The sequence below is a fragment of the Podarcis melisellensis genome (genome assembly GCF_964234715.1).
Source record: "Podarcis melisellensis genome assembly, chromosome: 17".
In the NCBI taxonomy this organism is placed as follows: Eukaryota; Metazoa; Chordata; class Lepidosauria; order Squamata; family Lacertidae; genus Podarcis; species Podarcis melisellensis.
The window spans coordinates 11,761,175-11,784,699 of record NC_138534.1 but is presented as its reverse complement, the minus strand read 5'-3'; the positions used below and the strand labels follow the sequence as shown (position 1 = coordinate 11,784,699).

Here is a 23,525-nt window from a genome sequence, read left to right as displayed (position 1 = left end):
TTGCTGATAATACTGTCCACGTTTGCTGATGGTACTAAATTGTTCAGGGTTGTTAAAACAAAAAAACAGATTGTGAAGAGATCCAAAAGGACCTCTCCAAACTGAGAGAATAGGGAGTAGAATGGCAAATGCAGTTCAATGTAAACCAGTGTAAAGGGATATATTTCAGGGCAAACCCCCCCCCCCCTTAATTTCACATCTATGCTCATGAGGTCTGAACTAGCAGTGACTGATCAGGAATGAGACCTTTGGAAGTCATAAAAGATAGCTCATTGAAAATGTTGACCCAGTGTGTAGCAGCTGCGAAGAAGGCAAATTGCATGCTAAACCTCCCAAATGATGCCATTATACAACACTATGGTGCAACTGTATTTCAAATAGTGTGTACAGTTCTGGTTGCCTCACCTCAAAAAGGAGATTATAGTGTTGGAAAAGGTCCAGTATGCAGGGATGGAACAGCTCATCTTTGAGGAAATATTGCAGCATTAGGGAATTTTTCGTTTAGAGAACAGGCAAGGAAGATGTGCCATGATAGAAGTGTGTAAAAATTAGTGTGGTATGGGAAAAGTGGGCAGTTTTTCTCCCTCTCTCATAACACTGGAATCCTGTGGGTCTCTAAGGAAGCTGAATGTTGGAAGATTCCATACAGACAAAAGAAAGTATTTATTCATGTAGACCAGTGGTTCTCAACCTGTGGGTCCCCAGATGTTGTTGGACTACAATTCCCATCATCCCTGAGTTCTGGTTAATTATGGCCACCAGCACAAAAGGTAAAGGGACCCCTGACCATTAGGTCCAGTCATGGCCGACTTTGGGGTTGCGGCGCTCATCTCACTTTATTGGCTGAGGGAGCCGGCGTACAGCTTCCAGGTCATGTGGCCAGCATGACTAAGCCGCTTCTGGCGAACCAGAGGAGCACACGGAAATGCCGTTTACCTTCCTGCCAGAGCGGTACCTATTGATCTACTTGCACTTTGACGTGCTTTTGAACTGCTAGGTTGGTCGGAGCTGGGACAGAGCAACAGGAGCTGACCCTGTCGCGGGGATTCGAACCGCTAACCTTCTGATCGGCAAGTCCTAGGCTCTGTAGTTTAACCCACAGCGCCACCCACGTCCCTTTGGCCACCAGCATAGATGGCTTTAAAATCCAATTCAAAAAATTCACAGAGAATAATGCTACCAGTAGCTACTAGCTGTGTTCACTATGTTCTGCATCCACAGTCCAGTTGCTGGAAACCACAGGAGCACAGAGTGCTTTTATGTTTGTGTCATGTTGGCAGAGTTTCCACAGGCATTTATTTGGCCACTGACAGAATAGGACTGTTAACAACTTTTGGAAACCCTAATACAAACAGGCCTATTAACCTGATGCAGAATCACTTCTTGCCAATTTCTAGAGTGAAAAGATAAACGGATCAGCTTTTATTAACTCTTCCCCTATTTTCTCACACACAGGTTCCTCCTGCCGATTCTAATCCACTAGCTTACATAGTTTTTTCAGCTAAAGGCGCCTTGATCAGCTTCCATGAAAGGAGGTCTGTGGCTGTTCGAAACATAAGTACACTTGTCTTTGTCCAGACAGATAAACCGGTCTACAAACCCGACCAGAAAGGTGAGTTCAGCATGCATTGTAAATCCCTGCAACTACCTCTCAGAGAACTGAAAAATTTCCTTCACTGAGCCAACAAGTAGGGTTGCCACCTGTCCCTAGAAAAATGGGAACACCCCATTTTTGGACAAAAGTGTCCCCTGTCCCATTTGGACTTCCAACAGGACACCTTCGGCTGGCCCCAAATGGCAGCTGTGTCACCCCCTCCTTCCTTCCCTCTCACTGGGGCTCCCCCTTAGCCACCACCCACTAGTCTAGCATGGTGTGGCTCTGCTGATGCTTGGCCATCTCTACCACACCGACCTGATGTCTCCTCCGCCCTCCTCCTCCTCCACACTCAAGTCTCTTTTGACGCCAACATAGACAAGAGGCTGGAGCTACAGGTCAAGTCGCCCATGGGAGCTGGCTGTCTGCCCCTGGTCCCTGCCCATCTTATGTGAATCGAAGGGAACAGTGGGGCCAGGGTGGGGAGGGAGGTGGGAGGCCGAATGCAGGGAACCCCCTTCACAAAAGGGGGAAGGGTTTGGGTGTGAGAGTGTGTGTGTGAGTGTGTGAGTGTGTGCCCCCCATTCCCCATCCCTGACCAAAGGTGTCAATCCTACAGTCAGTTAAGTTGCAACAAGGCACAGGTCACCCTTCTGATTGGGATTTGGGGTTTGTACAGAGCAGGTGCACATATCTGCAAAATGCACGATCACAATTTCTAAAGCGTCTGCATTTGTCGTCCCATCCCCCCCACCCCACCTTAAGCATGGTGCTTTGAGGTGCTAATATGGTTTAGCCATTTCCGACCTAGGGAGGAGGTGGTGTTGCGGGCTTCACACCCCCACCATGTGTGCGGGGGCTGGCTCTCAGCCTCCGTGCGATTAGGGGAATCCTCAGCCGCGTCATCCCCTGGCCAACCAATCGGCTGGCTCCGGGGGTGTGGCCTGTGCTATTTAATGCAGGCAAGGCCAGGGATCCCCCTCTTTGCTGCTCAGCTGCTCCGGTTTCCCACTCGCCCTTCTGCCCTTCAAGGTTTTCCTTCTGACCTTGTTATGGACCTCGGTTGGTCGCCTTTAAGGGGCCTGGTAGGAATTTCTTCCACTTGGCAAATTGGCACCAGCCACTTGGTTTTTCACCTACCTCGTAGCAAATCATCACAACTTCCTCGGCATTGGCGGTTAGGCATTGGTATGGGTATTGTTATGTAGATGGAAGGGGGGGAGGAAGAGTCATCACCTCCCCCGCATATTGAAGGGTAGTCCGATAAAGGATTCCAGGGGGCATGGCCCTGTCCAAAGCCTAGGGAGGTGAGGGCCTAAGGCACGTCCCTGAGCGGTGACCCCGGGGGAGTTCCTAGTTGATGTGCATCAGCAGGACTCCCCCTGCTGGTGTTAACCCTTCATGCAAACAGGCTGAAGCCGGATAGTTGGTTAGGACCAATGCCTAAGCCAATACCGCTCATCACCTGCAACCAATAAAGTTGTGGCCAATTTTAGCCCATTAACCGAATATAACAGTGTTGTGTGTCTTTATTCCTACTGGGGGGAGACGGGAACTTGCCAGGCAAATGATAGCTGTCAGAGCTGCCCCTGACAATAGCATACACATAATATTAAACATGATGGCTTTATGAGCTCAGTTGACAATTCTACATTTACTTTTGAGACTGGCAGATCCTGGATACTTTCAACTTAGTTAATTACCAAATAAAGTTCCACTAATCACTAGAATGTTACATCGCTCATGGATGTAAACGTGAGCAAAAAGTCTGTAGAAACGTGATTTTGAACCAACCGTATTTTTAAAAACAGTAAATGGATTTATTTCCTCTCCCCTCTTTTTAGTGATGTTTAGAGTTGTTTCTATGGATAAAGATTTCAAGCCAGTGAACGAAATGGTGAGTGTAACTGGAACTCAAAAGGTTTTCCAGGAACTCTGATGTTTTAAAAATAAGAAATCATTCTCTTGCCCTTCAAATGCAATGTTGACCTTTTTCTTTCTTTCTTTCTTTTCCAGTATCCTGCAATCTACATCCAAGTAAGAGCTACACCAAGCTATTTAAAGCTTTTTGCCTGCTTCCTTGATTCAAAGAACTGGCCTCTCAATTGCAGCAAATCCTAAGCACCAGGGCTTTATACTTACTGCCTAATGGGCAATAATGCTGAGCATGAAACATAACATAAAACATGTTTCTAGAGTTGCCGTTTTTCTTGCTTTATAGGATGCACTTTTTCCCCCTCCAAAAATTAAGGGGAAATGTGTGTGCGTCCTATGGAGCGAATGCAGGCTCCTTGGCTTCAGCGATAGCAACGCGAAGCCTCCGAAGCTCAGAGGGAGCGCTCCCTCCATGCTCCAGAGGCTTCGCGTTTCTTTCGCTGAAGCCTTCGGAGCGCAGCACGAGTTGCCGCTCTGTTCTGGAGGTTTCAGGTTCCTTTCGCTGAAGCCAGGAGAGTCTTGCTCTCCCGGCTTCAGCAAAAGGAACCCGAAGCCTGCGGAGCGCAGCGGGAACTTGCGCTGCGCTCTGAAGGCTTCAGGGATCTTTGATGGCAGTGGGGGAAAGAGAGCAGGTCAAAAGGAACCCGAAGCCTCCAGAGCCCAGCGGGAACTCCCACCGCACTCCTGAGGCTTCGGGTTGCCTTCACTGAAGCCTGGAGAGTGAGAGGGGTCAGTGCGCAGTGACCCCTCTCATTCTCCAGGCTTCCAAGGTAGCCGCCTGCAGCCTCCAGAGCGCAGCAGGAACTCCCGCTGCGCTCCGGAGGCTTCGGGTGAACGCACCTTGAATGCACAGAACGCATCTTGTTTTAGAGAGGGAGAACAAGAGAGAAAAATTCTCCCCCTCTCTGTGCAGCTCCCCTTCAGCGAAGTGGCAGGAGAAATGGAAGGGGCTCCGTTTCTCCTGCTGCTTCACTGAAGGGGCGCTGAGCAGAGAGGGGATAATTTTTTTCTCTGGTTCTCCCCCTCTAAAACAAGGTGCGTCCTATGGTTGGGTGCATCCTATAGAGCAAAAAATACGGTAAGTGGACTGACTCAACCTAAGCCCCCTCCTTTTGCCTTTTCTTTTCTTTTCTTTATTTTTTTGAGGGCCCTTGTAGGTATTTTTGTGTTCAGGAAACTAATACTTCTGCAGAGGAATGATGGCCCCAGAGTGAATTTCCTTAGCTGGAACTCGGGGTGGGTTACTCTTAATTCTGGTTCATGTCACTTTCACATGTATTCAGAATTCCTATTCATGTCGCCTTTGCATTTTTTATTTTTCACTGAACAGTAATAGTCACCCCAGGTGGCTAGAAATGCCAGCACATATGACATTCTGCCTTTAAACAAACAAACAAAAAAACCCTGTGGTTCTTCTGGATAGTTAATTTGATCTATCTATTATGTAATTCACATTGACAATGCCAAGGGTACCTTTTCCCCATGTCTGAGGTGCATAAAGGCCAAACTAATCTTTACTAATCTATTGCTCTTTGTTCAGAATATACAGCTTTATCCCTTTAAGAAAAGGTTGTCCTATATCCATCATCTCCAAATTTTTCTTCATAAAATGCCAAGAGATGTTATCAAATGCTTTTTCTGCATCAATAAATATTAATGCAGCTTGCTTATCATTCCTGGTCTTGATATATTCTATTTTATCAAGTATATTTCTCACATTATCTTTCATCTGTTGACCAGGAGGAAGCCCACTTGATCTTTGTGTATCTCCTCCATTAAAATAGTTTGTAATCATTATTTAGCAACGATATTGGTCTGTAATTTTTAACTTGCAATAAATCTGTATCTTGTTTTGGAATTAAAGTAATATATGCCTCCTTCCATGTCAACAGAATCTTTCCTTTCATCAAAATATTATTCATAAGATCTCTTAAATTACAGTATATTGAGCATATCCTTTGCAAAAATGGCCTTTATGCAGGCTATATATATATTCCAGGAAATGATGACTGGCTTGCTGAAAACCTTAAGCAACTTTTTATGGTATAGGCAGTTTGGTGCTCTGTCCGGCCTTGCAGTCCTTTATGGCCTTTCACTGAAGATATCCAGTGCTGATGAATTGCTAGCAAGGCATTCCAGTTGACAATGACTAAATGCTGATAAGGCATAGAGATTCATAAACTGAACTTCACTGACCCAACCCCATTAAAGCTGGTCTCATAGATTGAAGAAAATATTGTAGAAAATGGCATGGTTTATCTCTTGCTGCTTCCCCAGGATCCTCAAGGAAATCGGATTGCTCAGTGGCTGAATCAAACACCTTCGTTTGGCATCCTCCAATTAGAACTCGTAATAAATCAAGGAGCATTGTTGGGATCCTACCAAATCGTTGTTGAGAATCCACCAAACTATAATACCCATCACTGGTTCACTATGGAAGAATATGGTGAGTACCACTGTGAAGCTTATCTGCTTTAGAAATCTGATTTGGTATTAGTGGCAGCATTTTGGCGCATGGATAAAATAACCTCCCCAAAACTTTCTATAGCTACTTTTTCATAGAACCTAAGTCTGTGAGCATCTGATTTTTGAAGTTTGGCAGAGAAAATGGAAACATGTATACGAAAAAATGAGCAGCGTGTTTAGGTGATATGACTGGACCCCTAACAAGTTTCAGATGCGTCTATAAATGATAGGAGGAAGCCATTGACCAGTAGACCAACTGCAAGGTCACTAGCAGCCTATTATATGGCTGTGTGTGAAATTTCTCCTGCCATCCCATAAGCAGATGAAAAAAGGAATAGCTCTGGTCCCTCCATACCTTCATATAATACATTTCTGTTCCAAAACCATGATTCCAAAATCATCAATCTTGTTTGTTTGTTTTTCATCATAATCTATTGGGTTTTTTAATGTTGGTCAATATACACTTTTAAGTCATTTGTATCCTTGTTTATTTTTGCCCTCCTAATAATTCCTCCTCATGTCTAAGCAGTTGTCTCAAAGAGACCACCTTCCTCGTTATGCCATATATCCAATCGGTTACTTGGTCTGACTAGACTTTCTTAATCACATTTGTTATATATTTTTTTCAGTGTTGCCAAAGTTCAAGATGGACATCAAAACACCAGACAGGATCTCTGCTTTCGATGAAGAATTCCAAGTATACGTCAGTGCTCAGTAAGTTTATGAAGTAGAGCAAGTGTATGTGGAAATTTGCATTTCAGCATCTTGAAATTTGGAGGGGGAAAGGATACTATTTTGTCCCACAATCCCAATGGAAGCAGGTAGTTGCAACTGAGGCTGAGCTGTATCAACTTGTCCAGGGCTGATCCTGATTTCTGCCTTGACTGGAGTCTAAGGGGAACTTTGGGCGCTGGCTAGGGAAGAAGCATTTTCAAAGTGGGGATCAGGGTTCTGTTATATTCCACCTTGCTCTGAAAGGTACCACATACTGGCCACAACAGAGACTTTGGGCCCATCCAGGCTTACTTTTGCCCTGCAGCTTCCCCCAAGAAAATCCAATATTTACTGCTGATGGGTTTTGCCTGGGTTGACATTTGCTGTGAATTATCACTCAAGAGTGGGGTTTCCTGGGGAAAGCACTGGGGCAAGGATAAAACCGCTCAGACTCTTGCCTAGAAAGTACGAGAAGCGGAAAACCACTCAGGACAAGACAAGCGCATGTCTGGGTGAGCCCTTGGAGAATGTGAAGTTATCTCCTACGGCAGCACTGGGATGCTTCTGGGCAATACTAGGTCCCCACCCCCCATTCACACACACACAAACTACATATGTTTCTCAAAGCAAAGAAGCCATATTTGCAAATGTCTGGAATGCATTGTGGAATTCCGAGTCTTGCTGGTGCGAAATCCAGTTATTCCAAATGGCTCCCTGTCAAATCTGGGCTTGCCTGAAGTCAGCCACTTACAGCATGATCTGAATTTTTCTTTCTCTCAACTGATTTAATTTATGTTTTGTCCTGTTAGATATACATTTGGCCAACCTGTTCAAGGGACAGTCCAGATCAGAGTGTGCAGACATCGCTATTACGATCCAAGATGTAATCGAGATTCCAGTGGGATTTGTGAAGCTGTTAGTGCTCAGGTAACAGGAAAATCGGTCCTCTGGGCCACTGTAGAATGTTTTCAGGCAAAAACCCAAAGCAGGCTGCTTTTGAAATCTTATCAGGGTATATTTGGAGACACTTAAAAAGAACTGAGTGTTTTCTCCTACTTTATTCATTAGGGTTGCATGTTTGGGGCTGCATGGTTCATCAGAGATGCTACTCTCCACCTGCTTCAAACTTGTGTAGTGTTGTTACTGACTTTTTTGCGGATAGATGTTGTGGGAGTATTATTTAAACACAGAGACGGTATCAGAAAATGTGTAGTTCCTCATGCTTCCCTGAGTGTGTTGGCCGAATGAAGCCCACAGTGCCACAGGACTGAACTGTTAGTTGTTTAGCCCACGTAGACTCATCATGGAATACCAGTCTTACCACACAGCTGGATGGCCAGCTTCAGGGTGTGCAAAAGTGGGATTCACTAGCAAACTTTAGGCCTATCATTTGATGAGAGTCGCAGCCAGGGCCAGCCTGCTTATGAGGTGGACTGAGGAAGCCGCCTCAGGCAGCAGAATCCCAAGGGGTGGCACACCTATGGGAGCTACAGCCAGAGAAGCAAGGAGAAGAGGTGCTGGCTTCTCGTGAGATCTCACAAGTTCTTGCTGCTGTTGCTACTTCTCCTATGGCAAGGGGTGTCTGCCTGCCTGCCTGCCTCCATAGCCGCAACAGCTGAAGACGCAATGAGAAGCGGTTGCAGCTTCCTGGTTCTGGTGAGATCTTGTGGAACTCCTGCAAGATTTCACTATGTGCTGGACCCAGGGATTAACCAGAGCAATGCAGTCCAGGTCTGGTCCCAAATCCAAGGATTCCGCGAGGAGTCAGTCCGACAGGGCCAAGGCAGGACACAAGGCAGGAAAAAAGACTAGGTCAGGCACAGGGTCTCAGGCAAGTTCTAGCAAACAGCAATGTTGCTCCCGCAACCTGGGGCGGGGTCCGAAAGCCTTTTATCTTTGTCAGGATAACAGCTGGTCCTGATCCCCGGTGACTCACCTCCCTGTCTCGCCCAAAGGTGAGCACTCCTCCTGCGAGTACTCAGGTGTCTCCTTCTCTCAGACCTTAGTCTCTGCAGCTCGGGAGACATTGGTGGGTTACTAGACCCAGTGTCTGCCTCAGCCTCCCTTAACCAAACCTGTAGTGGAGCAGCTGTAAGTGATGGCCCAGCTGAAGGCAACAAGGTAATCCCCACATCTGGAGCCAGGCTCAGGCCCCTGACTCAGCCCAGCTGGTCTTGTTGCAGGGCAACCTGTGTAGACTGGGGCTCTTCAGAATCAGGCCCTAGACTTGGTTCAGATGCCGCCTGAGGCAAAGGATCTGGTGCGGACTGAAACTCCTCTAGTTCTGAATCCGAGCCCAAGCCCCAGGCCATCACACACTAGAAGTCAGAAGCTATAGCCACATAACCCAGTGAGGTGCAGGCAGCATGGCGACAGCATTTCCTTGTCTCACTTAGGTGGCAAAATAGGCCAGGCTGCCTCCATTTCCTGCATGTTACATTGGACAATTTGCCCTTGTCTGACTATAGATATATTTTGTTTTGGTACTACTTTAAATAGCTGGTTCAGTAGTGTGCTGGCCCTGATAAAGTTTGAAGAAAATGTTCAACCCTATATTGTATACATTCAGGCTGCAGTCCTATAACATGCTTATCTTGGAGCAAGTATTGTTGAATTGAGTAGGGCTTACTTTCTCCAATAAAAATAGGAACGTCTTATGGAAAAGCAGGACATTCCAGGATCAAATCTTCTGTAAATCTGGGACAGTCCCTGGAAAATAAGGACACTGGTGCAAGCATTGCAGCTTACTGAACAGAACAATCCCTCTCTCCTCCCCCCCTCGCTGCCCTGTTCTGGGGGTTGTCCCAATTCTCCCAATTATGGTAAGGGAAGAGCTGGGAGAAGCCTCGTTGTGCAAGCAGCAATCTGCTGACATGGGTCATTAGGAGAATCCCGTCCCAAGGACTTGGAGTGATTCATCCCAAGAAACAAAGGGTTTCAGTATGCTCATGACTTATCCTATCTTTCCCTTTGAAACAGCCACTAATGCCCTCTGACAGAGGTGGGTGGTATTTAAGCCTGTAAGCCTGATTCTTCTAGATAAAGCCAAGGAATAATTTTCCTGGGCCATGTAAAGAACAGTCAGTACTGTTTTACACTAAAGAATTTGGGATCCATTGTAACTGGAGGAAGGGACTTTCCCAACACTGAAAAGCAATTTGTTTCTTTACAGGTGATCATTCTTTCTCAATTGCTGTGCAACTTACCATACATTAGTCCCCAATTTGATCTTGTTTATATTTAGGCTTGGTTCAGAAATGTATCGCTTCTCCTTCTATTATGTGGTTGTCTGGTCCTGTCCCATTTATAAGCCATTACTTCTGTTCCGTTTCCCCACTCCCTCTCATACATGTGTTTGTATGGAGAGCCAGTGTGGTGTAGTGGTTAAGAGCGGTGGACTCGTAATCTGGTGAACCGGGTTCGCGTCTCCGCTCCTCCACATGCAGCTGCTGGGTGACCTTAGGCTAGTCACACTTCTCTGAAGTCTCTCAGCCTCACTCACCTCACAGAGTGTTTGTTGTGGGGGAGGAAGGGAAAGGAGAGTGTTAGCCACTTTGAGACGCCTTCGGGTAGTGATAAAGCGGGATATCAAATCCAAACGCTGCTGCTGCTGCTGCTGCTGCTGCTTCTTCTTCTTCTTCTTCTTCTTCTTCTTCTTCTTCTTCTTCTTCTTCTTCTTCTTCTTCTTCTCTTTTTCTTCTTCTTTGTAGCCCTGCAACTTAGACTTTTTCATACTTCCAGTGAGCAGCCACTGATCACAGAAGCCTATACTGAAATAGTTCTAATTCTTCAGCATACTTTTTGATTGCTTCGCTGCAGCAGACTAACATGACGACCTCCAGGGAAGTTCCACATACCTTCCACACTTTTATCGTAATTTTCTTTCCCTTTTCAGCTGGACAAAGATGGCAGCGTTTCCAAAACGATCAGCACCAAAGCATTCCGCCTTTACGCAAACATGCATACGCAGCGTTATTTTTATGTGTCACTCCACGCAGAGGCAGTCATCACAGAGAAGGGAACAGGTAACCGTTTTATAATGGGGCACAACAGAATAGGGAGGGGGAGCTTTGAAAATCTTGCTCTGAGAATTGGCCTCTCTGGGCACCATATTCAGCACCTGAATACTCCAGATATCTATATAATCTAGCTTGTTTTACAGGTTCTTTTATGCATTTGTGTATCTGACAGGCATCCAGATTTCAAAGTCTAACTACATCTCTGTCTATCAAGCAAAAAAAACCATCACATTGGAGAATGTAGATCCATATTATAGAAGAGGGATCCCTTTGACAGGACAGGTAGGACAATGGGGATGATCTTCTCTGTGAGGAACAAAATTCTAAAATGTGTATTTTAAATGGGGGGGAGGGAGACAAATTGTGTGGGGTTGCTGTTTTCAAGTAGCAGTTTAATGCAGAAACAAGATGGAACGGAAAGAGACGTGGACGAGAAACAGACTAATTGTTCCATCCCAATGGGATGGAACTACGGGTGCCACCACGTAGTTGCTAAGCTAACCACTCAGTCCAAGTGCTAAGCACTGTTCCTAAACATTTTGCACCTGTGTTTCCTTGTCCCACACCCAGATGAAGGTCAATGACGAGGATGGAGCGCCACTGCCAAACGGGCTTATTTTTCTAGAGGTTGACGGCGAGGTTGTGGCCAACTACACTACGGACAACAATGGCAGTGCCCAGTTTTCCATACCAACTTCTCACCTCTTTGAACCTCGCTACAAATTGAGAGTGAGTCGCTGAAAACTGAGGGGGGATGGTGGTGGTTGATATGACCAAGTGGGAAACTGCCCTTTTCTGGTAGCTCAGGTGGGTCAAGCCCTCATAACCTACTGATTCCTTACCCTTCCTTTACTGCCCACCAGAGACATGCATTACAGCCCAATCTGTGGAGTCCATCCAAGGGAATGATCAAACAACTCCTTTTGGGAAACCCTTCCAGAGGCATCACCCTTCTGTGGAATGTTCTATTTCTGGTACATTTTACTTTCTTTTGTACCTTTCTCTCATCAGGCTATCTATGAACCAGATCAGTGCACTGAGTATGGCTGGCTGGAAAACTACAAGCCAGAAGCTGTTCATTACGTCCAGCGCTATTTCTCCCGGACCAACAGCTTTGTGAAGATAGAACCGGTGCTGCGTGAACTGCCGTGTGGCAAACAGGAAGCAATCTCCGTGCACTACATCCTGAACACAGTTCAAAATGAGGAATTGCCCTCCAAGGTTCACTTCTACTATCTAGTAAGTGCAGAAAGGCCGAGTGGCTTTGCCATGACCTTCCTCTTAGCTTTCAAGCCTCACTGGAGGTTGAATGGGTATGGAACCACCTGCAATGCCTCTGTCCACGTGGTGGGAGTTGCAAAATGAGTACCATCACATCACTAATCTGATTTCTATTCTGATGTGCTTAAAATGCCTCCAAGTGGAGTACAAAGAAAAAATAAGCAGGTCCTGGACAAAATGCCCTACAAATATAATTGACCCATACCCTGTAGTGGAGCTGTTAAGTTCCGGTGAACATATCAGACGACACAGCGATTCTTCAAACAGCTCTTGTTTATTCACAGGCTAGAACAGAACTGAACTGAAGGGTTCAGCCAGCCTGCTTATATAGAGCTCCACTACAACGCAACAGTAACCACTTTCTGTAACTATTCAATCACTGAACGTCACTTTCAATCCTTTATTTGCATATGTGGACCTGAGTGAAAACTATCTACAGTATCCCCCTGCTGGCCCAGGGTGAGAACTTCAGTACACAACAGGAGCCATGACAGAAATAACAACAACAACAACAACAACACAGTCATATCTTGGGTTACAGCTGCTTCAGGTTGCGCTTTTTCGGGCTATGGACCGCCGAAACCTGGAAGTACCGGAATGGGTTACTTCCGGGTTTTGGCAGTCATGCATGTGCAGAAGCGCTAAATTGCTCTTTGTGCATGCGCATAAGCACCAAATCGCAACCCGCACATGCACAGACACAGGTTGCAAATGCTGCGGGTTACGAACGTGCATCCCACACAGATCACGTTCACAATCCGAGCGTCCACTGTAATAATAATATATTATTATTATTTATACCCCACCCATCTGGCTGGGTTTCCCCAGGCACTCTGCGTGGCTTCCAACAGGATGTTAAAAATACGATAAAACATCAAACATTAAAAACTTCCCTTAACAGGGCTGCCTTCAGATGTCTTCTAAAAGTCAGATAATTGTTTATTTCCTTGACATCTGATGGGAGGGTGTTCCACAGGGCGGGCAGCACTACCGAGAAGGCCCTCTGCCTGGTTCCCCGGAACCTCACTTCTCTTCGTGAGGGAATCACCAGAAGGCCCTCAGAGCTGGATCTCAGTGTTTCTAGCAAAATTATTTATGCCTTGATTTCTTTTTTGCATACAGATTATGACGAATGGTAGAATTGTTGATGGAGGTGAACACCTAGTCAGCATTAAGGGTAAGTGGTCCAATTCTGCTCATTGATTGTGGAGAAATGAAGGTATTTGGCAGTCATGGAGAAACAATCAGCAGACCTATAGAATGATTCCTAGCATGACCTTTCTCTTAAAAAGGAATTCCATTTATAAATCTTAGGTTAAGTCACAGGCTGGATCTACACAGATATTTAAAAAGCTATGAAAAAAACGCTATAAAAATATACAACTCCCAATGTAATTTTCCATTGACTTTGGATTGCTGCTCTACAGCGCCATCTGTTGTTATATTTTTAGAACACATTTTTAATGTTATAAATTGACCAGTGTAGCTGAGTCCACAGAGTGACTGATTATCACTTAGTCCAGCGGATATAATAATGATTTGATTCAGCATGGATTTGGATTTTCTTATTTGATTGAACCACATGAGGAATTTCAAGGAAAAGATAGAGTTACAGTAAAACGACTAGTTTTACTAGTTTTCTTCTCCACATCCCTAGCTGTCATGGACCTGAATTAATTCTTGATCAACTTTTCTGTGGTGTGTAAACCAGTAAGAGGAGCTTTGCTAGGGGGCAAAGTGTGCGATTATGAAAGACAATCCCATCCCCAATTATTTTGCACATCATTTGGTTCCATCTGAGGGGAGACAGCAAGACCACCAATGCCAAGGTCCTAGTGGGGCTTCCGTCTTAATTTTGTACGCGACAGTCAACATTAGCTCATCGGCTTCTCTTGACCTCTTTCCTTGACTCCTTTAATTTCATGTTTTTCCTCACAGCTGGACAATATAGCAGATTCTCAATCCCACTGATGATTGACCAAAAAGCAGCTCCCAGAGCAAGGCTGCTGGTTTACACTCTGCATCCTCATGGCGAGCTGATCGCTGATAGCATCTCTTTTGAAGTTGAAAAGTGCTTCAGAAACAAGGTAAGAGCTGATCAGTCTGTTCCCCACTCAGAGTAAAGGGTGTTTTCTATTCCTAACTCTCTGTTTATGCTGACAAGGAGTACAAAAGTCAAATAGGAAAGGTTTATTGCAAGTGGAATGGTTGGCATGTCTTATGGATGGCTGAAAATAAGCTAAAAGTAGCAATGTATCTTGGCTAATGAACCTTTTGCATGATTTAAAATCCTAATGAGTCACTGTGGCGTTTGCCTCCTAGGTTGGGTCATAAGGAAAGGGTTAAAATGGGTGTGATGTGATTGGCCAGTAAGAATGCAAGGGGGGAGTTGAGAGTTGAGGTTTGGGAGTTGAAGAGGGAAGAGGGAGGATTAGGAAGTGGGTTAGTCGAGTTGTATTGTGAGAGAGGGATGCGGGTGGCGCTGTGGGTAAAAGCCTCAGTGCCTAGGACTTGCCGATCGTCAGGTCGGCAGTTCGAATCCCCGCGGCGGGGTGCGCTCCCGTTGCTCGGTCCCAGCGCTTGCCAACCTAGCTGTTCGAAAGCACCCCCGGGTGCAAGTAGATAAATAGGGACCGCTTACTAGCGGGAAGGTAAATAGTGTTTCCGTGTGCTGCACTGGCTCGCCAGATGCAGCTTGTCATGCTAGCCACGTGACCTGGAAGTGTCTCCGGACAGCGCTGGCCCCCGGCCTCTTAAGTGAGATGGGCGCACAACCCTAGAGTTGGATACGACTGGCCCATACGGGCAGGGGTACCTTTACCTTATTGTGAGAGAGTGAGAGGAATTGTTAGGTTGAGTCAGATAGATAGTTGGGAATAATCAGTTTGGAGTTGTTAGGAACTAAGATTTAAGAAACTGACAAGAGAAAAATAAACTGAAACCATACGCGTGTTCCTGCATTTAAAAATAAACTTGATTATTTGTTAATGTTAACAACTGTCTGGACTCCGTGTGTCCCCGTGAGAAGCGGGATGGTGGCAGCGAAGAAAGCAATCACAGTGGTGGCACAGGGTCAATATACCGTAAACGTCCGGGTGCCCTGTGCGATCGCCACAGTCACTGATGGCGTGTACCTAATCTGAGAAGAGCTCATGCCATGTTATAAAGTAGTGAACTATGGTCATACAGTCCAGACATTGTATCTTGTGATAATTGCCAGGGGAATATACAGCTGTTAAGTAGGCTTTCACAACAGACAGAATAGCTATGGGTGGGAGACTGTATCACAATAACTTCTGAGATGATCCCCTGACAGATATCTGACATCTCCATTCAATTCCAGGTCAGCCTGCAGTTCTCTAAGAAAGAAGCACTGCCAGCCTCAGGCATTGGCCTTAACCTCAAAGCTGCCAGCAACTCCTTCTGTGCCCTGCGGGCTGTGGATAAGAGCGTTCTGCTTCTGAGGCCTGGAGAAGATCTGACTCCTGAGAGCGTGAGTCCTGGATTTTTGGTGCACCTTCAACCCAGAGCCATTCCAAGTATTAGGTCTCCCTTCAGTGGTCCCACCACTGAAAACCACCATCTATAGAAATGAGCACAGATTCAGGTTGTCTACTCCTCTGGCACCAGAAATCCTCCCCTTGTGTTGTATTCAGAAGTATAACTCTTTGAGAAACCCTTAGAGACCCACTTGTATTTTGGTCTGCTTTATGCTGAGTTGTTCTGTTCTAGACATATTTTTTAAAGATATGGGTGACAGAATCCTTCAGCACCTTGAAGAATGATTTTTTTAAATGCAGCCTGTTTATGATTTTGAGAAGGTTTAGCTAATAATACCAAATTCCTTTGGGGCTTCCAGAGATTGTTACCTGAAACCAAGAACAGAACAGGCATGATATCTTTCCCCACCGGAAATTGGGAAGCAAGAGGCTCCTTAATGTGGCCAAGTACCAAATTTTTCTAGCAATTTCTGTTCATTGATCTTCTTGAGGGCGGCCCATACATTTTCCTTGACACACCTGCGGCAGGATGGCATTTTCTGCAAATGTTTTTCAGAGAAAAGAACAGTAATGATAACCATATTTGCTTATGAAGCTATTCAGTTCTGCAGGGAATGAGAAAAAGACTATTACAACCAAATATTAGTGAATAGGCCTGCATGAAATTTCTTTGACTCCTCATCCCAGCTGTGGGATATAGAAAAAGGTTCAATATTCTACTGTGCACCGAAACATAATAATTAAATGGGTCTTGCTAATAAAAAGCTTTGACTACGTTGTGTTCCAGGCATGCTTCATCTGCTGAAGGAAAATCAGAAGGAATAGATTTCCGCTCATATATTAAGCCATTAAAGGGCACGCAGAATAAGAATGGTTTTACCTATAAACCTTCAGCATCTCCATACAGTGGTGCCCCGCAAGACGAACGCCTCGCAAGACGAAAAACCCGCTAGACGAAAGGGTTTTCCGTTTTGGAGGCGCTTCGTAAAACGAATTCCCCTATGGGGTTGCTTCGCAAGACGAAAAAAATCTTGCATCCCCCTGCGGGGTTTTTTTCGCTTTTTTCGCCCTTTTCTTAAGCCGCTAAGCCGCTTATCAGCTGTTCCGCTGATAAGCCGCTTAACAGCTGATCGCTGGAAGCCGCTTGACAGCTGTAGCGCTAATCCGCTAAGCTGTCAATGGGCTTGCTTCGCAAGACGAAAAAACCGCTATACAAAGAGCCTCACGGAACGGATTAATTTCGTCTTGCGAGGCACCACTGTAACTGGAATGCCCATCTTGATGTTTGCTTGTAGATATCATTGCTCAGTGCTTTTTTTCTAAAAAAATAATAAATGTTTAGGGGTACTCTCATTTCCCTACTCATATTGAAATACTGCCCCTCAATGAGGCCAAACTTAGATTCACAAAATGTTTAGGGGTATGCGTACCCCAGAAAAAAAAGCACTGCCCCTGCTCATGTAAGACAGGCTTTTATGCTCCTCCAGGTTTCATCTGTGTTCATTATTCATTTCTCATCAGGTGTACTCTCGCCTTCCTTATCAAGAACTTTATGGCTATTATTATAATGGGTTGAACCTTGAAGATACCCCTAAAGAGCCATGCATTGAGCTGAAAAATACTTTCTTTGATGGCCAGTTCTACATACCTGTGAATGTGACTGATGACGGCAATGTCTATGATGTTTTCAGGGTATGTTTGTCTTTATGCTTATATTGGGACTGGCACTGCTGGTTTGGGGGAGGGCAACTTGTTTATGGCTAGTACTGAAAACCAGTTATGATCTAGAGCAGAGGTGAGCATGAGTGGTGCTCTTTTAAGGTAAAGGTAAAGGTCCCCAGCGGGTGGCGCTGTGGGTTAAACCAGAGAGTCTAGGGCTTGCCGATCAGAAGGTCAGCGTTTCAAATCCCCACGATGGGGTGAGCTCCCATTGCTTGGTCCCTGCTCCTGCCAACCTAGCAGTTTGAAAGCACGTCAAAGTGCAAGTAGATAAATAGGTACTGCTCCAGCGGGAAGGTAAACAGCGTTTCCGTGCCCTGCTCTGGTTCGCCAGAAGCAGCTTAGTCCTGCCGGCCACATGACCCGGAAGCTGTACACCGTCTCCCTCGGCCAATAAAGCAAGATAAGCACCGCAACCCCAGAGTCAGCCACAACTGGACCTAATGGTCAGGGGTCCCTTTACCTTTAAAGGTCCCCTGGACAGTTAAGTCCGGTCAAAGGCGACTATGGAGTTGTGGCACTCATCTTGCTTTCAGGCCAAGGGAGTCGATGTTTGTCCACAGACAGCTTTCTGGGTCATGTGGCCAGCACTTCTAGTGCAACAGGACATCGTGACGGAAACCAGAGCGCACAGAAACGCTGTTTACCTTCCCGCCACAGCGGTTCCTATTTATCTACTTGCACTGGTGTGCTTTTGAATTGCTAGGTTGGCAGGAGCAGGGACTGAGCAACGGGAGCTCACCCTGTCACAGGGATTTGAACTGCCGACCTTGCAATCGGCAAGCCCAAGAGGCTCAGTGGTTCAGACCACAGCACCACCCGTGTCTTTTATTATAGATCGCCCTTGTATTATAGATCACCTCTTCCTGAAATAGATGGATTCAGTTTTCATGAGCAAATAACTGTAGCAATGTAATCAACACTGGTCATCTAACAACACTTTATCCCCTTAAGCCCAGTTAATAAGTTATAAAAGTATGTGAAGAACCAGTGAGGTGGCCTGAAATATGTGTGCTACTCTGGATAAATAATTTACCTCACCTAGAAAGAACCATATTATCAACGAGAAGGTCTTAGAAAGTGTGGTAGGTTTGGTTGTCTAAAGAAATCAGTTAAACAGCATTTTATCTATTCCTTTTAAGAGCTTGGGTCTCAAGGTTTTCACCAACTCCACACTACAAAAGCCCGTTGTATGCCAAAGCGACTTTGAGTGCAAGAAGATTTCATCTGATTATCCTGATCATGAACCTCGTATTATGGATGAAGGTTAGAAAAGGACTCGTTGCAATGTTATAAGGGTGATGGGTTGTTCTGTTTTAGGCTGATTGTTTTGATGGAACAGCCTTCACATAGGGATGGCGAGAGCGTTCTCCCATCCTTATCACCTGAACCAGAGCCTATCCACAACCTTACAAGTTGTGACGATTTGCTATGCGGCAGGCAAAACCCAAATGGCAACAGCCAATCAGCCAAGTGGGAAAATTCCTGCCATGCCCCTGTCCCAACGACAGACGACACACGACGGCATAGCAAGGTCAAGCGCAAAACCCTAAAAGTAGGGAGAGGTGGGCGGGTGTTCCAAATGCACATGCTGAAAGAGGAAGCTCTGGGTCACGTGCAGGGGCATAAATAGGTACCTCAAACCGTTTGGACTGCGTCCCATTGTCCAGATTGCCCCCAGCTACGAGGGACCTACCAATCAGGTGTTGTGGCTGACCTATTGTACGCACCCACAACACAGAGGGTCGGTTTCCAGGTCTCACCACAATACGCGCCCTCTTTAAGGGAGGACACGATTTATCAGCACAGATGGTGTCGTGCTAGCGCATTGCAAGGCATAAAATAAGATTCAGCCTCCCTCCAATGTTTTGCTTTTTTAAAAAAAGAAAATGTCTAGACTCACTATTAATTATCAAAACCATAGTGATATCATAATGGTTGCCCCCTTATTAGTTATACCCGCACTGAGAGACAATCGAACTAGATTGTGAGCAGCCGGCATTGGGATTGTGGGATTCCAGCTGAGATCAGGGCGAGAGCAAAGTCTCAATGCCCCCTGCCTCTCGTGCCATGATCTCAGTCCAGTTCAGGGGATAGGACCCCACCACACTGGTAATTTGTTTAAAAGCCCACCTCATATGTCAAATGTCACATCTCATTTGGCCGCAACAGACATAGGAGCCACAGAGTTTCTGATAAAGGTAAAAAAATCCCTTGTTGAAGGCTATTATTATTTCCCAGATTTAGAAATGCTGACATCTTATTTTGCATAATGGCAGCAGTAGTGCGCCATGTTGATGTATCATGACCCTTAGAGCTGGCAAAAGGAGGTTATCTATAGTTTCAACATCATTCCTGCTTGATGTCCTTTTAATGTGAAGCATTAATTTCACCATTAAACACTAAACCTCTTCAGTACTATTTCTGTTATAGAAGCCAAACTCCCTTTTCTCTCATCATCTTGTCCTTTCTTTGTTTTTCAGCAAAAGTTGCTTTTGGTGCTGCAGCTGGGGGTACAAGCACATTGAGAACATACTTTCCTGAAACATTCTTTTGGCAGCTGCTTTGGGTTGAGTGAGTCTTTCTCCTATTCTATCTTGTTATTTTTATTTTCATTTTCTGGATTCCGTTTAAGAGTCCTTGTGTGGAAAAAAGTTGAGAGAATTATTAGAACCTCATTTAGCTGGATAATCCTTTCTTCATTATGGTTTTTATTTTTGGATATTTGGGCAACTTGTGGGAAAAACACACACGCACACTCAGGTGCTGAAGAGCCCTGCACTGCACTGTATGGGATATTTATTGTATAAATTTGGGAGCTGCTACTGGTAGCAATAGCTTTCAGTGGAAAATCCATCCACAATATTTTTATTTTAGTATATAAAGATATTTGGGACATATACATACTCTTAAATGGTATGAAGCTTATATTAGTAACAAATTTAATTGTAGACAGATCCATGCGAAAAGAGTCTACAATTTTGTCCTCTTATGCTTCAGTTCTAGTGGGAAAGCCAATCTCTCATACACCGTTCCTGACACCATCACTGAATGGGAAGCCAATGCATTCTGCATGAACAACAACAGTGGGTTTGGCCTCTCAGGAATTGCCTCCATGACAGCTTTTCAGCCATTCTTTGTTGAGCCGGCTATGCCCTACTCCACTATCCGAGGGGAAGTATTCCTTTTTAAAGGCAATGTCTTCAATTTCCTGAAAGACTGCATTGAGGTACGTTCTTCTGTCTCCAGTTAGTGCTCTTAAAACCTAATACAGGGTATGAAGTGCAGGTGGGTCCCCATAAGGCAAGACACAGCGATAACACCAAGAACCTTTATTGAACCACATAACTGGGAAACAGTTTCCTGAGAGCCAGTGTGGTGTAGTGGTTAAGAGCGGTGGACTCGTAATCTGGTGAACCGGGTTCACTTCCCCGCTCCTCCACATGCAGCTGCAGGGTGACCTTGGGCTAGTCACACTTCTCTGAAGTCTCTCAGCCCCACCCACCTCACAAGAGTGTTTGTTGTGGGGGAGGAAGGGAAAGGAGAATGTGAGCCGCTTTGAAACTCCTTTGGGTAGTGATAAAGCGAGATATCAAATCCAAACTCCTCCTCCTCCTCCTCCTCTTCTTCTTCTTCTTCTTCTTCTGCCTGGGCCACTCCCATTCCCAACATGATTGGCTGTCTAAACTTCCAAGCTTCAAATCACAACTCAGAGTTCAAGGGCCGGTGGCAGAGGCCCAAATCCAGAATGCTTAGACCAGACTCAAGCTCAGGCAAACACAGACCACTGAATACATAACAGCGTAGCAAAACACAGAAGTGGAACACATTACAGAAACCCTGTCCCTGCAGGCAAATTTTATTTTTAAAAAACTTGCTTTAGCTGCTATTATGACTTGGCATCTTACATAATTTAGGAGAGCTGGAACTGAAGAATCCACAATCCTTTACTCATCATTCACTTTCCTTGGGTGCTTTCCTGTTCTATCTGTGAGCAGGACCTCAGAGGGCAAGAGGAAAGTCTAAAGAGAGAGGGCCAATCTAGCTAAAATGCAGCCAGTCTTTCAGGCAGGGCAAATACCTAGTGTACCTGACTCCAGGAAGTCAGTATGTTACCTGCCCTGGGTGGGGCTGCACTCTCCCTGAAGAATCAGGTGAGTAGCCTGGCGGTGCTCTTAGATCTAACGCCATCACTGGAGACTCAGAAGTCCTTGGTCACTAGGGGTGCCTTTTACAAGATTCAGCTGTAAGACAGTTACAGTCGTTCCTGGATTGTGATCATCTGAGCTCTTGACATTTTCTGGTCCAGGAATGCAAGTTGCAAGAGTAGGAAAAATGCCTTGTAATCAGTGATGGATTACCAAATAGGCAGAGTAGGTACCAGTATATGCCCCCCCCCCACCTTTTACAGGGGCCCTGTGACAATGGATCAAAATAATATCATCATCATTTTATTTGTATGCCAACTTTCCATAGAGCCACTTCCGGCCCGCCCAGGAGGTGGGGTTGCGGGCTTCACGCCCACCCCACGTGAGCAGGGGCTGGTTTCAGCCCCCGCGAGAGCAGGGGAATCCCGGCCGTGTCGTCCACCCAGCCAGCCAATCGGGTGGCTGGGGGGGCGTGGCCTGCCCTATTTAGGGCCGGCGCGGCCGAGGCTCGCCCTCTTTTGCCGGCTAGCCTCCATGTTTTCCCACCCTCCCTCCCTTTAGGTAGGTTTCTGACTTTGCTATGGACTTCGGTCTGTCGCCGCAAGGGGCATGGTAGGAATTTTTCCCAACTGGCAATTTACAGCCATTTGGTTTTTCACCTACCTCGTAGCAACTCGTCACAACCCCTTAGCATTGGTGGTTAGGCATTGGTAAGAAGGGGTTAAGAGGATGTGGGGGGGGAGGAACGCCATCACCTCCCCCCAGTGAACGAAGGGTGGTCTGATAAAGGACTCCGGGGGGCGTGGCCCCGTCCGAAACCTATGGAGGTGTGGGCCTAAGGCACGCCCCCAAGCGGTGACCCGGGGGGGGGGCTCCTAGTTGACGTGCCTCAGCAGGAGACTCCCCCTCTATGGTGTTAACCCTTCCCGTGTCTCCAGCAAATGGGCTGGAGCCGGATAGTCAATAGGTCCAATGCCTAAGCCAATGCCTCTCATTCCTGAATTCAATAAAGTTGTGGCCTAATTCGCCCATTTAACCTTAAATTATGGTGTCTGGTATCTTTATTTATCCTTGGTGGGGGGCGGGAACTCGCCACGCAACTGAAACTATGCTCAAGGCGGCTTACAACATGACAAGATTTACATAATTACAAACTTAACAGAAGTCATAAACAATAAATAAAACACTTCAAAAAGTACACAACCAAATGGAAACAATTTCCACGTAAATCATAAAATCTAAAACTAAAGATACAACAACAATATCAATAACAGCAACAGCTCTCTCATACTCCAGCCCAAGAATCTGTTCAACAGCCTCAGCTTTTGTAGCTGGAGTCAGTCCGCACTCCACTCTCCCAGGCCAGATTTGATCTTGAAAGAAAATGACAATCAAGCTTTCTTAGTTCAATGTTATTCCTCTACATAATTTGTGAGGGGTGTGTGTGTCAAGATTTCGATTGCCATGAGGACTTCACAGGGTGAAATCCGGTACCGCTTGTAATTTGCTCCCAAGTCAAGATAGCAGTTGTACATTCTAGGTTTTAATTGGCACTTGACAGCTCCTTATTTTATATTGTTACACACCAACCCAGTCTCCAAGTGGTGTGTGATTCCAGGAAGAGACTGTGTGCCTTGCTGATGGCCTTTGTGATGCGCCATTACCCTATCTTTTGCGTTCTCTTAATGATCTTCAGATGATTATTTCATCAGGAAGCCAGCCTGGCTTTTTTAAAAAAAAACAACAACAACATGTCTTATATTTTAACATGCTAAATTCAGTGTCTGCCACCCCAGAAGTAGAAGGGCAGACCAGGCGACTCCACAAACTTACAACACTATTGTCATTGTTTTCCCTGCTCTCAGATAGATGTTAAGCTGGAAGAGTCTCAGGATTTCAAAGCAGAAAAGCTGTCTCCAGGGAACAACTCCGTAAGAATCTGTGCGAATGAAACACAATCCTACACGTGGAGAATTACCCCTCAAAGACTGGGTAATCATCTTCTCTTGCAGAATTTTGCAATTTTAGCTTTCCTCTGAATTTCTTGAATTTCTCCCCAAATTGCAACTTAGAAAAATAATGTATTTTTAATGAAGTGAAATGATAAATGAAACTGAAAACCCTGATAATCCTTATGGCTTCAAGCAAG

General features: G+C 45.6%; 1 protein-coding gene across 1 annotated transcript in view; it reads left to right on the top strand.

The window, feature by feature from the left end:
- LOC309359748 (ovostatin-like) overlaps nucleotides 1-23,525 on the top strand; it is a 48,937-nt gene that overhangs the window by 5,922 nt on the left and 19,490 nt on the right. The window contains exons 3-20 of the mRNA XM_081893766.1: nucleotides 1,456-1,612; nucleotides 3,439-3,491; nucleotides 3,611-3,631; nucleotides 5,807-5,975; nucleotides 6,625-6,709; nucleotides 7,519-7,636; nucleotides 10,605-10,734; nucleotides 10,901-11,010; nucleotides 11,299-11,457; nucleotides 11,740-11,967; nucleotides 13,132-13,186; nucleotides 13,948-14,096; nucleotides 15,353-15,502; nucleotides 17,031-17,201; nucleotides 18,371-18,494; nucleotides 19,712-19,802; nucleotides 20,229-20,457; nucleotides 23,242-23,368. Of these exons, the coding sequence (XP_081749892.1) occupies nucleotides 1,456-1,612; nucleotides 3,439-3,491; nucleotides 3,611-3,631; nucleotides 5,807-5,975; nucleotides 6,625-6,709; nucleotides 7,519-7,636; nucleotides 10,605-10,734; nucleotides 10,901-11,010; nucleotides 11,299-11,457; nucleotides 11,740-11,967; nucleotides 13,132-13,186; nucleotides 13,948-14,096; nucleotides 15,353-15,502; nucleotides 17,031-17,201; nucleotides 18,371-18,494; nucleotides 19,712-19,802; nucleotides 20,229-20,457; nucleotides 23,242-23,368 (2,326 nt within the window). The remainder of the gene's footprint in view (nucleotides 1-1,455; nucleotides 1,613-3,438; nucleotides 3,492-3,610; nucleotides 3,632-5,806; nucleotides 5,976-6,624; nucleotides 6,710-7,518; nucleotides 7,637-10,604; nucleotides 10,735-10,900; nucleotides 11,011-11,298; nucleotides 11,458-11,739; nucleotides 11,968-13,131; nucleotides 13,187-13,947; nucleotides 14,097-15,352; nucleotides 15,503-17,030; nucleotides 17,202-18,370; nucleotides 18,495-19,711; nucleotides 19,803-20,228; nucleotides 20,458-23,241; nucleotides 23,369-23,525) is intronic.